General features: G+C 34.2%; 2 protein-coding genes across 2 annotated transcripts; one reads left to right on the top strand and one right to left on the bottom strand.

The window, feature by feature from the left end:
• Positions 1-624: 624 nt before the first annotated feature.
• Positions 625-2,793, bottom strand: LOC129942674 (alpha-amylase A-like). The gene is made up of 4 exons (XM_056051714.1): positions 2,662-2,793; positions 2,117-2,329; positions 1,593-2,057; positions 625-1,535 (listed from the first exon to the last, which is right to left on the bottom strand). Exons 2-4 carry the CDS (start codon positions 2,291-2,293, stop codon positions 705-707), a joined length of 1,473 nt encoding a protein of 490 aa, XP_055907689.1. The 5' UTR covers positions 2,294-2,329; positions 2,662-2,793; the 3' UTR covers positions 625-704.
• A 2,121-nt stretch (positions 2,794-4,914) lies between these two features.
• LOC129941559 (Fanconi anemia group M protein) lies at positions 4,915-16,006 on the top strand. Its single transcript, XM_056050231.1, has 5 exons — positions 4,915-6,327; positions 6,398-6,509; positions 12,608-15,285; positions 15,347-15,561; positions 15,616-16,006. Exons 1-5 carry the CDS (start codon positions 5,008-5,010, stop codon positions 15,926-15,928), a joined length of 4,638 nt encoding a protein of 1,545 aa, XP_055906206.1. The 5' UTR covers positions 4,915-5,007; the 3' UTR covers positions 15,929-16,006.
• The last annotated feature ends 47 nt before the right edge of the window (positions 16,007-16,053 follow it).

Raw genomic sequence — 16,053 nt, 5'->3', positions numbered from 1 at the left:
GTATTAAATAAAATGCAGCTATAATCATTTTTGTACTTATTGTTTTTTTTCTTGACTAATTCATCATTTTTTAACATTGATCACTGTCACATTCCAATAAATAATATAACATTCGATTTTACTAACAATAGTGAAAGTTATAAAGTAAAAGAGCACAACACCGGGATTTTTACTGTGAAGTCAGGACTTTCGGATTCATCAAAAATTGAAGATACGAGTACATTGGGTGAGTATTCATGTGCCTACACGAATGCCTAGTGGAAAATTTTATCTATCTCAAAGCTGACATTTTTATCGTTACATGAATGCCTCTATTATATTTGCGATTCTTTTAATATATTCCAGCCATCGATCAAAGTTTGTAATTTAAAATGTTGGGCTTGTGTGCGAGTAATGTTGTCAGAGATGAAAGGGACCTACAGTTTATAAGCCGAATCAGAACGGCTAATTTGAGAAAGCACTTTCCATGACAATAATTACTCTTGGAGGTTTTGTAAAAAAAAACGTTAGGTGGCACAGGCAGGGATTGAACCCAAGGTCAAGACCCCTTGCATGACAGTCCAACGCACTAAACAACACGCTACGGATACTACGGGTTGGGCTTTGTAGTTGAAATAAAAAACATTTTCATTATTATTATTAAAATTTATTTTAGTATTTTTTAATATTTAAAGATTGATTAATTTGAAAGTGATCATTGATTCTCAATTGAGCTTTGAATTGGCGTGTATTGCCAGTACACCCTCACTATCATCAGCTCCAATTGTTATGTGAGCTATTCCCTCGTCATTTACAGTTATGCTTTTTCCTGAGCAACCAGAATTGGATTTACTTCCAGTTATAATATCACAATATGTACCAGGGGGTAAGCATGTTTGAAGGTCTCTATCCAAATCGAAGTCTGCTCGATTAAATACTAGAAATCCTCTATCTCCTCGGCAAAAAGATATTTGGTTATCATCATATTCAGTCCAATTATTCAATTTCGTTCCATTAACAACATTGTTAAACTCTATCATATTACGAATGGCGTTCCAACGGTGCTCACAAACCCAGCCATTTCCGCAGGAACCATCTTCGTTAAAACTAGGCGACAAAATGGTCTTACCACCATCATTGCTAGGCGGTCCTTGGTCTTTGTCGCTAAAATCATAGGAACTCATTACACGAGTGATTCCATAACCACGCCCCAACATGTATGCAACAGCCATTTTGTAAGCTTTGGGAGTCTTGTAGGTCACAATCTCACTACTTTGACGTTGGTTGTCATGATTGTCAACAAATATCACAGCTTTATCAGAAGGCAATAGTTGCTTAGGTAGATCGCGCAGTGTGTTAAGGTTTTCATCCTTCAATAAAAAGACCTTTCCCATCTTTGAAGTGAAACGGAACTCTGTGACAGTTCCTATACCTGTGTATTCAGTGCTGGAAATTGGTTCACCACCCATATCGATAACTTCCTGGTAAATAAATGGTCTCGCACCATTTCGGTAGCCTTGTTTCGTATTGAGATCATTTAGTCTGCTAAAAATTACCTGAAACATGTATTTAATTTACATAACTCCAAAAAACTGTTTTTAAAAAATACAAACTTTTAAATCCTCAGGCAACATATGTTTGCACCCATCAACTCGTATTCCAGCAACACCCAAGTCAATAAGCTTATTCAAGTACTCAACAATTTTTCCACGCACGTACTCATTGCTTTGGTCCAAGTCTCTTAAACCCTCAAGTTCACAATTACGAACTTCCTCTGGGTTGCTATAGTTACTCAGAGTACAAGTGGGATGAAAATCCTCAGGAGTGTACGGAACTGCTGGGTAACTTTTGTTTTCTGAATCGGAAATTGATCCTCCTGTACCTTTACCACTAAGCGCAGCCATGTGATTAAACACAACATCGGGATAGATAAGCACTCCAACCTTATTGCAACGTTCTACCATGTCACGGAATTCTTCCTCATTACCAGAACGAGTCTTGAGTTCGTAAGACACTGGTTGGTAACGTTCAAACCAAGGCCTCTTTTCGATTATAACGTTTTCACTTGGAGGAGATAACTTAAAAGCACAAAAACATTTAAAATTGATCTTTTGATGGTACAAAAAAGAACACCTACCTGGACTCCACAATATCCGTTTGGCCCGAGGAAATCTTCACATTCTTGTGCGATATCTTTCCATTTCCATTCAAACAAATGAACAATATTATTGTTGCAGTTTTGTTGGTTTGTGTCGAATTGAGCAACGCTGAAGAGCACACCACAACTCAAAAAAACCAAGCATATAGGAAGCATCGTTATTGTCAATAATCCCTTAAAAGTGTTTTACCGCTGTAAAAATATTATAATCTATTAAGTTTTAAAATGCAGGTTATACTCAAAGTTTTTATTAAGTGAGCCTATTTTTTCTATAAACATAAATAATTCTTCTTAAATGGAGCTTTGAATCAGCATCACCTGATCGACCTTTGATACATTGATTTCTTTAGGTTTAAGTTCAACCGAGGTAATGTAATCAAAGTCAATTTATATAATTTAACCTCGTCTTTGGACCCACCAAAATCGGCAAGTTTAAATTAATTTTTTTTTATTAAATGTCTTGATATTTTTTTTTTCTTTTTTGAATTGATTCTTGCGTAATTAAGACTTGATTAAAAACTCACTTGAACTTGAAATAATGTCTGTGCCTGTTTTTTCCCACGTATTTTTCGCTACAAGATGTTTTTAATTTTTTTCAAACCTTATATACTTAGACAACTTCTTGAACTGTTAAGTTTTAATGTGTAAGCAACTTGATTAAACAAAAATTAAGCGACTGCTATCCATGTTTATGGAATTTTTTAAAAGTAAATATGCACCCAGATAAACTGACATTATTTTGTGTTTATTAACAAATATAATCTTTTTAGGATCTTATCGAACTTAAACTTATACAACTCATATATTTGTTTTGCAAAACATCTTGAACAAACCAAACATATGTGAAGATGATATATATTAATCAAAATACATAATTTAATGTATGCTTATCACTAAGTAAACATTAATAAAATAATAACAACGAACATAAGGAAATTGTTAAATATTTTTAAACCATGAGTACATATTATGTGGCCTTTATATGGCCTTTTAAACTTTAAGCGTTGTATTTAACAGCACCTGCTTAAAGAACTCTTAACTGATGAATAGCAATGCATCGTGTAGGCTGTATAAAGAGTGCTTTTCTAAGAAGTATATAACTTTGAATTGGAATATAGCAAAGATTATTGTTTTAAATTGACATGAAATTTACTTTATTGGAAAAGTAATATTCTGGCATTATAATTTTTATATGATTTTGGCATGTTTCCGTCAAATCGAACGATCTTGAAGGCCAATTCAAGGATGAAATTCTGCGATTAACAAAAATGTTATTCAATAAATCAATTGTGGCACGAGTGATTTAACATCTATGGCGACGTCTTATTGATATTTTAGAAATTAAATCAAGTCTCTAGAATTTTCTAAGAATCCAAACAAATGTGGGCAATACATTTTTGAACCATTGCTACACTTTGCGATTTTTCCATTCATGCAGCTTTTGAAAGGTTCAAGAAGCACATATTTAATCCACCGTTTGTAACACATCAATTAAGCTTCATTCAACAATTCAATCATTTTGTATGTTAAGGTTTTTCCTCGATCAGATGTTTGTTAAACCTCCAAAAGTGATCTATGGTTAAATGTCATAAATCAATATTTTATTTGCAAAAAAAGACATTTGATACGAGATATGTAGGTGTTTTGCATACCCTTAAAACGTTATTAAACGAAAAAACATCCAATTAATAGTGTGTTAGTTATAGGTTTGAAACTCGAAATACAAAAAATGCACATTTTGTATACTTTTTTGCAAAAAGTGTTTTGGAGTGTCCAACAAACGTGGTTAATATAATCAGCTAGTGTAAAAAATCCAGTGAATTGTCAAAATTATTTAGTAAAAATTTAATTTTACAATAATTCTTCACCTCGAAATCTCAATATTTGTTGGCAGTTTGTGAACAGTTGTACGTTTCTTTTAGTTTTTGACAACTATGTATCTTAATTCAGCTCCCCAACTAGTTCAATGGGTTAACTAAAAATACACCTATGAAGGCATTGACATATTATACATGGACTGCTAGTAGCCAACTTCACGATGGTTTCACTTTTAACGGACAAAACACTAGCGCAAAGAGGAATATTCGGAAAAATTGGATACCATTTACATTTAATACTCACAACAAGGCACACAGCCTGCTGCTTCATTTTGCACGAACTGTCAAATTTTTTCAATAATATACATCGTTTGTCTTCAACAAATTATACTAGATGTCAATACTTTCTATGTCAGAAAAAGATTATCTCAACTAAATACAAACAGATGTTGGTAAATATTTCATAACTTCTTTTACCACTGTGCCTGGAAGGGCTAGTGTAGCTAATTTGAAGTGGAACCATTTTTAATCAAATTTTGTATCACCGAAATAATGCATCAGTGAGCGTGGTTAGTAGAAAGATGGGGGACCGTCTCGAAACCTTCCGCGTGCTGTTGTCATGTGTTCTTTCTTTCTCTTCTGTCCTTCTGCCTTGTATTAATGTCTTTTGATGTTATCAATTTACATAGTCTAGTTGCTCAAGGTGCTGTGTTCTCTACTCTGTACATTTATGTGCAGAGTAGTGTGAAATGTAATGTAATGTAATTCAAATTTTGTATGGAAAATTCACACCACTTGCAGTCCACGTATAGTATGTCAATGTTTACTGGATAGCCTATCCAACATGATATTGAACGCAGCCATTTGGATTGTGAATCTTCCTAAAAATAGGCTTCAAATTAACAGTTTTAAAGAATGTCAACTGTCAAACAAATGCGCGAAAACATTTAAGCTCAAAAATAAAAACAGAAATTCAAACTTATTTGTTTTGTCTTTTGTAATGTAATTAAATATCAAATTAGTTTACTTTTCCAAACCAGCATCTTAAGCAGTATGGCAGGGGACGACAACGACAACATCCAGGAATCTAATTGTACTGGAGCTGGTGTCAGTGGCTGGGGTGACAAATTGGACGACGAGGATAATGAGGATTTGCTTCTCTTGAATGATGAATTGAACCTCAATACTTGCTCTTTACGTACCGATGAAAAGTATAAAGGTTTTAATAATAATGTCGCAGAGAACTGGATATATCCCTTGAATATGCCAGAACGTGCCTACCAATATAATATTGTGCAAAAGGCCCTATTCCACAACACACTTGTTGTCCTACCTACCGGCCTGGGTAAAACTTTCATCGCAGCCGTGGTAATGTATAATATGTACCGGTGGTATCCTTCGGGGAAGGTCTTATTCATGGCTCCCACTAGGCCTTTGGTAGCGCAACAAATAGACGCTTGCTGCAAGATTATGGGCATCCCGAAATCTGATTGCGTCGAAATTACTGGTAAGCTGAACAAAGCAAGTCGAGCCGAGTTATGGCAATCAAAGCGATGCTTCTTTGCCACCCCACAATCGGTGCAATCTGACATTCTAGATGCGGAACTCAATTTTCCGTTTCAAGCTATTAAGCTCATCGTTGTTGATGAGGCACATAAAGCCAGGGGACGCTATGCCTACACAGAAGTCGTAAGATACATTTGGAGCAAAAATAAGTTCTTTCGAGTACTAGCGCTATCCGCTACTCCTGGCCGACGGAAGGAGGATGTGGAAGAAGTTATTCGCAATCTTTTCATTTCTAACTTGGAAGTGCGAACGGAGGATTGTGTGGACGTTGTTTCGTATGTACACAAGAGACAGCTGAAAGTTGTGGTTGTTGATCTTGGCACAAAGCTCTCTCGAATTCGTGATGAGCTTCTTGAGATAGCAGATCCTCACATTAGAAACTTGATCGAAAACCGACTAATTTCCGGCAGACCTGGCAGTATTAGTCGCAACTGGCTTGTCATGGAACATAAAAGATTCCGTGAAATGACCCAAAACAACGGAGTGCCATATCAAAAAGAATTGAATTCAGATTTCAACATTTGCATTAGTGTGTATCACGCCATAGAATTGCTAGAACGTCACGGACTGAGGGTTTTTCTGAATAACTTCGACGAAAGCCAAGACAATGGTCCAAAGTTTGTGGTGATTTTGCGCCCCGATTTACGACGCCTTGTGCAAAGAGTGCGAGATGAAGCTGGTCCCAATCCATTTGAATTCAGTGACCAATGCATGGTTGATGGGCAGATAGCTCCGATACCGCCGAACATTGACTTTGGACATCCTAAATTCGAAATAGCAAGAGAACATGTGCTCGCACACTTTGAAGTAAGCTTGTTTCTTATTTACCAGGGTACCTAATTATGTTTTGTAATTTGTTTTATATTGTAATTGTTAGAGTAACAAGGAGGGTCGAGTGATAATCTTTTGTGAGTATCGAGAGTCAGTAATGCTGATGCATCGTTTACTTCTTCAACACCGCCCATTAATACGGCCGAGATTGTTTGTTGGTGAGTTTTTGTTTTTATATTAAGGACATTGGCAAATTGATCGTGGCGCACACTTTAATTCGTTAGAGCTCGCTTAATCAATTAACTACTGATTAAAATAAAATAAAATGTGTAATGGTTACCAAACCAATAATCTCGCCTTCAATATTCTTTTTAAATATTGTCAGTGTTTAACAAATTTAAAAAAATCCTAGCTTATTGAATAGTCTTCACCTATTCTACGTAATCGAAAAAAAAAAACACTGAACCATTTATTCTAAAACTGTTAAAAGTAAAATCAATGTTCCGAAGTACGAGTAGGCTATTATATAATTTTTTTTTAAAAATATAATTATGTACTAACAAAAATACAACGTTAAAACGACCATTTTTTAAATTTAGGCACATCAGATTCATATTTATATTTATTTATTTCAAAATCGCTTACAATGTAGAACAAAAGTCTTTTAAAGCTTTGCAGCCTTTAAATTAATTTAGGAATTTAAATTTTATTAAAAAAAAATAAAAAAGATAGGTTCTATTATGTACATATATAATTTAAATATCAAAACGTAAAAAAGAGAGGAACAAAAAATCATAAAGGTAAGGCTTACCTAATAAATATTATCAACAATTTGCCAAATAATTGAAAACTAAAGATTTAAACTTATTCGCGCTTCTTATACTTCTCATCACGTTGGGCAGGGAGTTCCAAAGGCGTGTAACATAGACACAAAATTACCGCTCAGTAATGAGATATTTACATCGAGGTTGTATAAGGAGAAAAGACCTTGATGAACTAGGGAAGTTCATGCAGATAGCTCATCGATCGGAAGTACTTAAACTGTCAAGACTACAGCCTGATATACTTTGTGCAAAGTTCGATATGTGGTCATATCGTCGCAGATTATAGACGTAGGGTAATGTTATTATATGCAACATTTAATTTGCGGCTAATGTCAGAGTCCAAGTTGCAAAAAACTTAGCATGCATATAACATAACATGTAGTGAAAGAGTTTTGGCAAGTAACAATTTACCTTTTTAGGGATAAAACTACGAGTGAACTGAAGATCACGAAGACTACCATAGACTTTTCCAATAGAACTACTAAGGTAGTCGTTCCATGTAAGGGTACGATTCAAAATTATCGCTAAATTTCTGGAAATACTGACAAAAAGATTCGAAATCAGCACCAAAAATTAACTCCAAAACGTATTTTTAAAAACCAATAGAGTGTACATTCAAGGTATCGACTTGAAGAGTTATATTGATTTTTACACAGTTAAATGCACAAATAGCCACATTTACAATGCAATCAATAGGCCTGCCTTATATAAGTTTCCAGAAACTAAGTGTTATACTTAAAAGATTTAATAAGAAGTTAGACATTTTTACTCACTTACTTTAATAATATAACAATTATTTGTTAAGAGCTTTGTTTTTTAACCATTTTGAAGATTAAAAACAAAAAATTGACCGGATAGAGAAATATTAAAGATGAAAATTTGAATTCAAGGCATCAAAATCCTTCTGTAAAATAAATATTTGCTAAATTAAAAATAATAATTAATTTTAAAATATAAACACAATACAATACAACCTGCAAAAATTGGGGATAGTAAAACAGCCTTTTTTTTGGAACGGTTTGCTAGACGTTTGTCTATTCGGAGTTTCAAACAGAAAGTTTAATAAACTCATCAACTTGAGTATATTACCCCTATTAACATTGGCGAGTCGAATGAATAAACGTGTGAATGTGAGAAATTTGTATTACCGTTGGCGAATTGAGAACCGTTGATTGGACTTAAATGTCATACATACATTTTTCTAATATTGATCACACTCTTTTATCGTTATCGAATGTTCGTTGACTTGGACGTTATTCGTGTTATAATTTGTCGAACGTTCATATTGTGTGAGAAAAAGTCGAAGCTTATGTCGCAAAATAAAATAAAACAATGTAAGTTCATATGTATTTTTCATTTCTTTTATAAAATAACATGAATCAATGTATTTTTATTCAGCTACAAAAGAACTAATAAAAATCAGTACGAAAAGTTAGTCGAACTGATGGAATTGAACCCGAATGTAGCGAGAGGTGTTGGAGAGTTTGGTTCTTCAAAAAAAAAACAAAAGGAATATTAGGACCATTTTGCTACAACCCTCAACTCACTTTGGCCAGCTAGTCTCGATGGAAAAGAAAAATTATTGAACGACGAACTTAAAATATAAATATTACCAAACAACATTGAACGCTCTCCTCTTTGGTACCACGTTTCAAGAACTGACTTAATATTACTGGATTTCCATACAAAGGAATCATGGGTTCATCCAGGATATTTTGAGTCAACATAACGAATGCACATTTTATGGTCACACGCCTTAAAACTAAAAACCAAAAGCTACTTTCGAGGAAAAAACTTACTATTGCGTTTAACTGTAATATCCTTTTCTCGGAGCAATGATTTCTATATGGGTTCCGTCAACACATCCTATTATTTCTGGAAAACTGGCCGTTAAAACAAAAATAGTTTCGTGCGTTTTGTTTCTTATCGGATGACATGTTGAGACTGATCCAGATTGGACATAATTTGTCTTCAATTGCACACACACCTTTTAATACTAAGGAAACCGAGGACTGTGACAGGCCTAAGTCTAAATCTTTACCTACGCTGCTCTGATAACTCCCACTAGCAAAAAATCTAAGGCCAGAAGCTAATTTTAGTATAGCAGGGATTAATGAGGTGCTTGAATTTTTAAATTGGCCTTCCAACTGTTTAATACGAATACAAACGGTTCCTTATACAGTCGAAAATATGATATGAAACTTAAGGAATTAATTGGAATTAAAAGAACTTCCAGTAGGTACATAATATTTGTTCTACTTACAGATGAGTAGGGAGTTCCCAGAAATTAGAGTTGTCTCGAATATTTTTGCGCAGTCGAAGAATTCTTACTTTTTTCTGTAATTTTAGTTTTCTCAAAAAAAAAAAAAAAAAAATCTATCTTGCTTATCATTTTGGTTTATTTTGTATTTTTATTAAATATGAAAATTATGAATTAATGAACACAACTGTTTTTTTTTTTTAATTTCATGAGTTGACGTTTATTTAAGCTTGTTATTTTTTTTTGTATGGTAGCACTGAATTTCGAACTCGAATTGTAAAGTTCTTGTGTGTTAGTTCGCAAATGAGAATATCTCACTTCAAACGTTCGATTCGCCAACCATAATAGGGGTATATACTCGTATGTAGCTCTTTAGCATAGTTACGAAAATAATCTCGCTCGATTGGTTAATCTGGAACAATTTCTATCATCATTTCAGGAGACTGATTTTAAAGGCGATGAATTCTTAAAAGCTCCGTAATTTTTGGAAATTTTAAATAGACACGATTTTTAATGAGCAAGCAAATCGTAGATTTTTTTCTTCAGTTTTGAGAGCAAAATTAAGAAATTTTGCGGAGGAATCCTTGGGTGGAAGGGCTAAGGTGATAATTGACTATCATATTTTTGATAGTTAAATTGACTATCACCGAGTTTTCCGTCTGTGTAAGATGATTCAATTATCTTCAATTCGATTGAACAATTTCAAATTATAATTTTCACAATTCATTGTTTCTATGGTGAAACTTTACAATAATTGCTATAAAATATCTTAATGAAAGTATTAAATTGGGTGTGTTTTAATAACACTTTTCGAATGTCTTAAGCTTTGTCCGTCACAAGGATGTATTTTTGTACCTAAATTAAGGTAACACAAAAAATTTTGTTTTTTTTTTGTAAGCGTCTGGTATTTTTATACAGATAGGTCAAAAACAAAAGAAGGGGTTGGTGGAGGTGTGTACTCCGAACGACTAAAATTAAGTCTCTCATTCTGCCTTCCCAATCATTGTAGCGTGATCCAGGTGGAACTTTTGGCGATAAAGGAAGTCTTGTCCTGGCTTAAGGAAAACGTGATATCGGCATCTGATATACGTTTTTTCTCAGATAGCCAGGCCTCTATCAAATCTAAGGACTCTATAACAGTCGATCATCTCTTATGGAGATGGCATAACAGTTTAATATTCACCTTTGCTGGGTGCCGAGCCATAGAGACATTCCAGGTAACTGTAAGGCAGATGAACTTGCCAGGAACTATAACCTAACCTAACTTAAGCGTCTGGTTTTCCTACTCAGAAACGGAATATTTGTAAGAAAATGACTATCAAATTTTTGTTGTGACAGCTTTTTTCATTTACCTGCATACCTATAATCTTTTAAATTCAGATTTTAAAAAATACTGTACATAAGTTAATAATTATTTTATGCAAACGAATAAAACAGAACAATGATTTATAACTTAAAAAATACTCACTTTTCATGTTTACAATGCAACAACGACGGACGCAGCTCACACGCAACAACTACCAAAAATAAGGAATACTTAATGATATAAACTTTTAAAAAACAACCAATTTCAATTCCTTTGAATTGTGCCTAATTTTTGGTGATCGTGATTCGTAATTTTGTTTCAATATTTAGAAATATAATCATCCGAGGACGATGCAGCAAATGTAAACCGAGTGCAATTTGGTGGCACAATTTTTTTACAAAGTTAACACTCATTTTCACTTTGTGAAACTTCGTCAGTCTTTTAAACGCTGTTTTTCAATCACAAAAAAACCATCAAAAGAATTTGTTATTTTATTTTGCCATTTCTTGACGTTTGAAATTTCCTTGAATCTAAATCAAAGATTTTAGACATACATATGTATGTCTATGTGTGCGTGTGTAGGACTTCCAACATTATTATATAATGAAACGTGATACTTAACTGGTATAATTTTGAAAAAAAAATCAATTAACGGTTTTTTTATAAATCAAAAAAACTGAAACCAATTTTTTGTTCACCACAAATGTTTTACAATTAAAAGTAATTTCACTTACAAATAATTTCATGAAACGAAAAATAATGAAAATTCGAAGTAACGTTTTTGTTTATAAACAATATATGACTAAAAAACCTCACCTTAAGTTGGTAAAAATTAGGTTTCGACTCGAATATCTTAAAAAAAAATTGACTTCACAATAAAAAATATTGTTTCCAACATTCAATTAAAAATCCAAATAAAAATTAAAATTGTCACTAAATACTACACACTTAAGGTGGCGCTACAGTACTGTGTGAACTAGGGCCTCACCCAACAAACTTCTCCATCTAGCTCGGTACCTAGCTAGACGTCGCCAGTTGTGTACTCCAAGTTAGTTAAGCTCACTTTCCACTTGTGCGCGCCACCTGATCAGAGGTCTCTACTGTGCTGTCCTGTATGTGTGAATTCGAAACTTTCCGGGCCGGAGCATTGGTTTACATGCGCTCTACGTGACCCAGACATCTTAGTCGTTGGACTTTTACCCTGCTGGCTAAGTCTACGTGGCTGTACAAATACTACACAAATTTGTTAAAAATTGATGTTCGATTGTCGATATTTTCATTAAATATTGTTGTTAACGTAAATTTAAGGTCTTAGAAAATAAAACAAATAAAAACTTAAAAAAAATGCTACTAAAATTGATAAATATTGCTTTTTGGGTAAAAATTCAAAATTGGGTAAAAATGCAAAATTCTGTTTCTAACATTTAGTTAATTTTTTAGAAAAATTCAATTGACAACTTTTTTTTACAAAACACGAAAACCTACAAACTGATTAGAAATGGTTTTCGACTCAAGTATTATGAAAAGAAAGACAGATATTGCCTTTAAATTTTTTCATCTAACACAAACTGTTGTTATTCATATTTTAATGAACTTTTAGACAAATCGACAGGTAGGAAGTTGCAGTGTGTCACATTCCAGCCTCTTTTTTTAATGTTCAATACCCCTTTTTTTAGACTAAAATTCATTCAAATTTATATAGATCTAAAATATTTACAAAAAATTTGTAAATTAGTAAAGAGCATTTGGTGTTCTTTTCATAGATTTTTTGAATAGTTTAAAAGACAAACCAAATTAATTAATTGAAAATAACATGAGTTACACTTAAACACACAAGATATCTTCAGATTTATAAATATATTACTTTTCTGCGATCTTTAAATCTATTTTATGTGTATACTATCAACTATGTGTATGTCCAAACAGGTCAAGGTGGCAGTGGATCAATTCGCGCAGTTACCCAGAAGCAACAAATAAGTGTTATGAATGACTTCAAAAGCGGCAAAAGCAATGCTTTAATAGCAACATCGGTTGCAGAAGAAGGCATTGACGTTGGTGAGGTAGATTTGATAGTTTGTTTCGATATAAATACATCAAATCCAACCCGATTCATTCAAAGAATTGGAAGAACAGGTCGCAAGAAGGAAGGAAAAGTCCTACTCCTAGCAACCGAAGGGAAAGAACATTCAATTCTGAAAGACGTCCTTTCGGAACGAAACAGACTTAACAAAAGTATTTCCCGTGGTGGCCAATTTAACTCCGCCTTTTATAATTATGCTCCGCGAATGGTTCCTACAGAATTCAACCCCAAATGTCTCAAAGTATTTCTTCAGCCCCAACAAACAGAGGTGCAACCAAAGGCGAAGGATAAGCTTGTTAAGAGCACTAAAGGCAATAAGTTTTCACAGATAAGCCAGAAGAAAGATCTTAGACATTTTTTCAAACAAAAGGCACCATTAGACGAAGAAGATAAAGCTGTTTTCGCAGATACTCGAGACTCCAACAAAATAACACCCAAAGCTTCAAAGAATAAACAATTCAGTGGAGCTATTCCGTCAGCTACAAAGAATGTTACACCACCGCCGCCGCTGGTCGAGCCTGATGATATGATTCCAATATCTTTCCCTTTACCTCCTAAAAAAACCACCATCAATAACAAAATCATCAAGAAAATGGCTAAATATATCAGAAATTCGACAAATGGACAACCAATGGAAACCGTTAAAGCCCTGGGTTCAAATAAACTTCAAACAGAAAGCTTAAAGTATTTGATTGAACAAAGTCCTCATATTTTGCCTGATATCTGGACCCGAATGCAAGAATTCTGGCTAAAAGGAATTGATAAGGATAATATACCATCGAAAGGAATAACTAATGAGGACCGCAAAATCATTCGGGCATATGTGCAAATAGAAAATAGTGTTGGTTCTAAAGAAGCTGTTGCTGAGCTAATAGAAAGCAAACGGAAATTGCCTATACTTCCCTCTCATTCCAATTTAACTAAAAAGCACCAATCTTTATTTGACAATATGCAGCATGGTGGAATTTTCCAAAATAATTTAGAGTTCCTTGTGGAAAAATTTGACAAACTTTCATCACAATTCCCATCCGACGAATTCTCAAACGATAGCTACGTCAAATCGATGGTTTATGAGGATGAAATTGACCAAAGTACATCCATCTTCGACGAGAGCAATCGTAATTACAGTAATGATTACGCACTGGATTCTAAGTACATGAGCCAATGGGGTGACGCGACGAACCAGTCAAGAAACAGTTTATGTGTTCTTCAATCTCCAGCGCTAAATACTTCAAATGTAAGTGACAAAGTGAAACCATCTGCAATATGCGATGCATCTAAAGACGAGAGTGATGACGATGTCGTGTTTGTTGGAACAACACACCAATCAACGCCAATACGAACTGGATCCCATAAACAGTTGTTACTTAATTTTAGTGAAACCCCAATAACTAGTTCGGCTAAAAAACGGGTTTCGCATACGAAAAAATCTCAAAAGAATATACTTCACTTCACGAAGTCAAATAAATTTCCATCCTCTCCATCTGTTTGTTCTAAAAACGTATCTGCCCAATGGACAAGCAAAAGTCCTGCGAAAAAAGATATGAACACAATCAAATTATTCGACAATGCCATTTCTACTCGATGTACGAGCATAGGACCAGAGAAGGAAGATAAAGACGCAATAAAAGCCTGCGATAATGATATTTCTGTCCAATGCAAAAGCAAAGGTTCAGAAGACAAAACAATTAACTTTTTTGACGATCAATTTGACGACCTCATTGCAGCAAATTGTGGAGTTATTGAACGTATTGAAAATAGTAACCTGGTAAAACCATGTTCTGAAATGCCATCAAGGTCATCAACAGTCAGTTCACTGAACAATAATGATTCAACCCCAAACGATATAACATCCTTACCTGACGTCACAAAAGGAAAACTAACGAACGATTCCACTGCTGTTGTCTCCACAACAGCTGCTAACACCCGCGCTCAGTATAAATACTTAAAAGATGACCAAACAGCTGTTGAATCAGAAACACGAAGTTGTGAGTTCGTCCATCCAGAATTAGCGGACATCGACATTAATGACCTATCAGAATTCTCTATCGACGAAATCGAAGAAAGTGTTAAAACCAATTCTGCTGCAGCAACTCCTGCAATCCCTCACACAATTTCTCCTGACATATTTGACGAATTGTGCGAACCAATTTCAGAAAATAAAGCTAATGAAAACTCTCCTTTGAAGTTGATAACTACGGCCCCGCCCACAGAAGTTTCACCATGCTTAGTTTCAAAGAAAGCCCTCACCTGGGGAGAGATACGAAAAAAGTACATCAAACCATCGCTAGCAGAAGCAAGTAATATAGTCATGCCGAGCCAAAGAAATGAAAATGATAAAGTAATAAAATTGGAATCGAAAAATATCGGACGGAGAGAAGATCATCCAAACGAAAGCCTCATAAATATGCCTACAAAAATTCGTTCAAAAAGACGAATTATTACAAGTGATACCGATAGCAGCGACGACAAAGAATTTTCTCCACTAAGGAAGAAACGGACACAGCTTGAATCAAATAAGGAAGTATGAATTTAAGGGAATATTTAAATGGAAACGTGTTAATAATTTGATTTTTTATATTCAGCTTATTCGTAGAGGATTGTCGAAAAATGCGCGCTTAGCTCAAAAGCGTGCAAATGAGTTTATAGACGATGAAGCAGTATTAAGTGGTTCGGCTACGGAAGATGAGTTAGAGCTTACGTTAGGAGGGTATATCCAAGATTCGGTTGTGGTTAATGATGATGAAGCAGAGCATGAATCTTCAATACCTATGACTGGAATTTATCTACAATCTGTCAGGTAAATAACTATTTTTTAACTCAATCATAAGCATTTATATGGTTTACTTTATAGAAGTCCTTGTGGTAATATCAGAGGAGCTTTTAAAATTCCTGAGCGCCGCACATACAACGATGCTTCGAAAATATTTTCTCAAAGACTGCCCCAGGACAATGGTTCATATGTTGCCGATTCATTTGTTGTTATAAGTGATGACGAGTCAGAAGTTGATAGATCTATGTGTCCGCTGGAACGGGCAGAAGAAATTCTTAGAATGAAGAGGCGCAAGAAACGAAAAGCAATGCAAGAGGAAGTCCCACAGCCAGCGAAGAAGAAACGAGTTTTGAGAATTCATAACAGCTCTGAAGATGATGATGATTTTGTTTAGTTTTATATTTTTCGTTTGTTGTAATAAACTCGTTATTGTGTTATTTATTAAATTATTATTCTAATTTTTGGTACTTTTACAAGTTTTTTGTTTTAATTTAAACATTCATTCATAGCCCACACTTC

The sequence above is a fragment of the Eupeodes corollae genome, chromosome 1, assembly GCF_945859685.1.
Source record: "Eupeodes corollae chromosome 1, idEupCoro1.1, whole genome shotgun sequence".
Lineage (NCBI taxonomy): Eukaryota > Metazoa > Arthropoda > Insecta > Diptera > Syrphidae > Eupeodes > Eupeodes corollae.
This window is presented reverse-complemented; position numbering and strand designations above follow the sequence as displayed.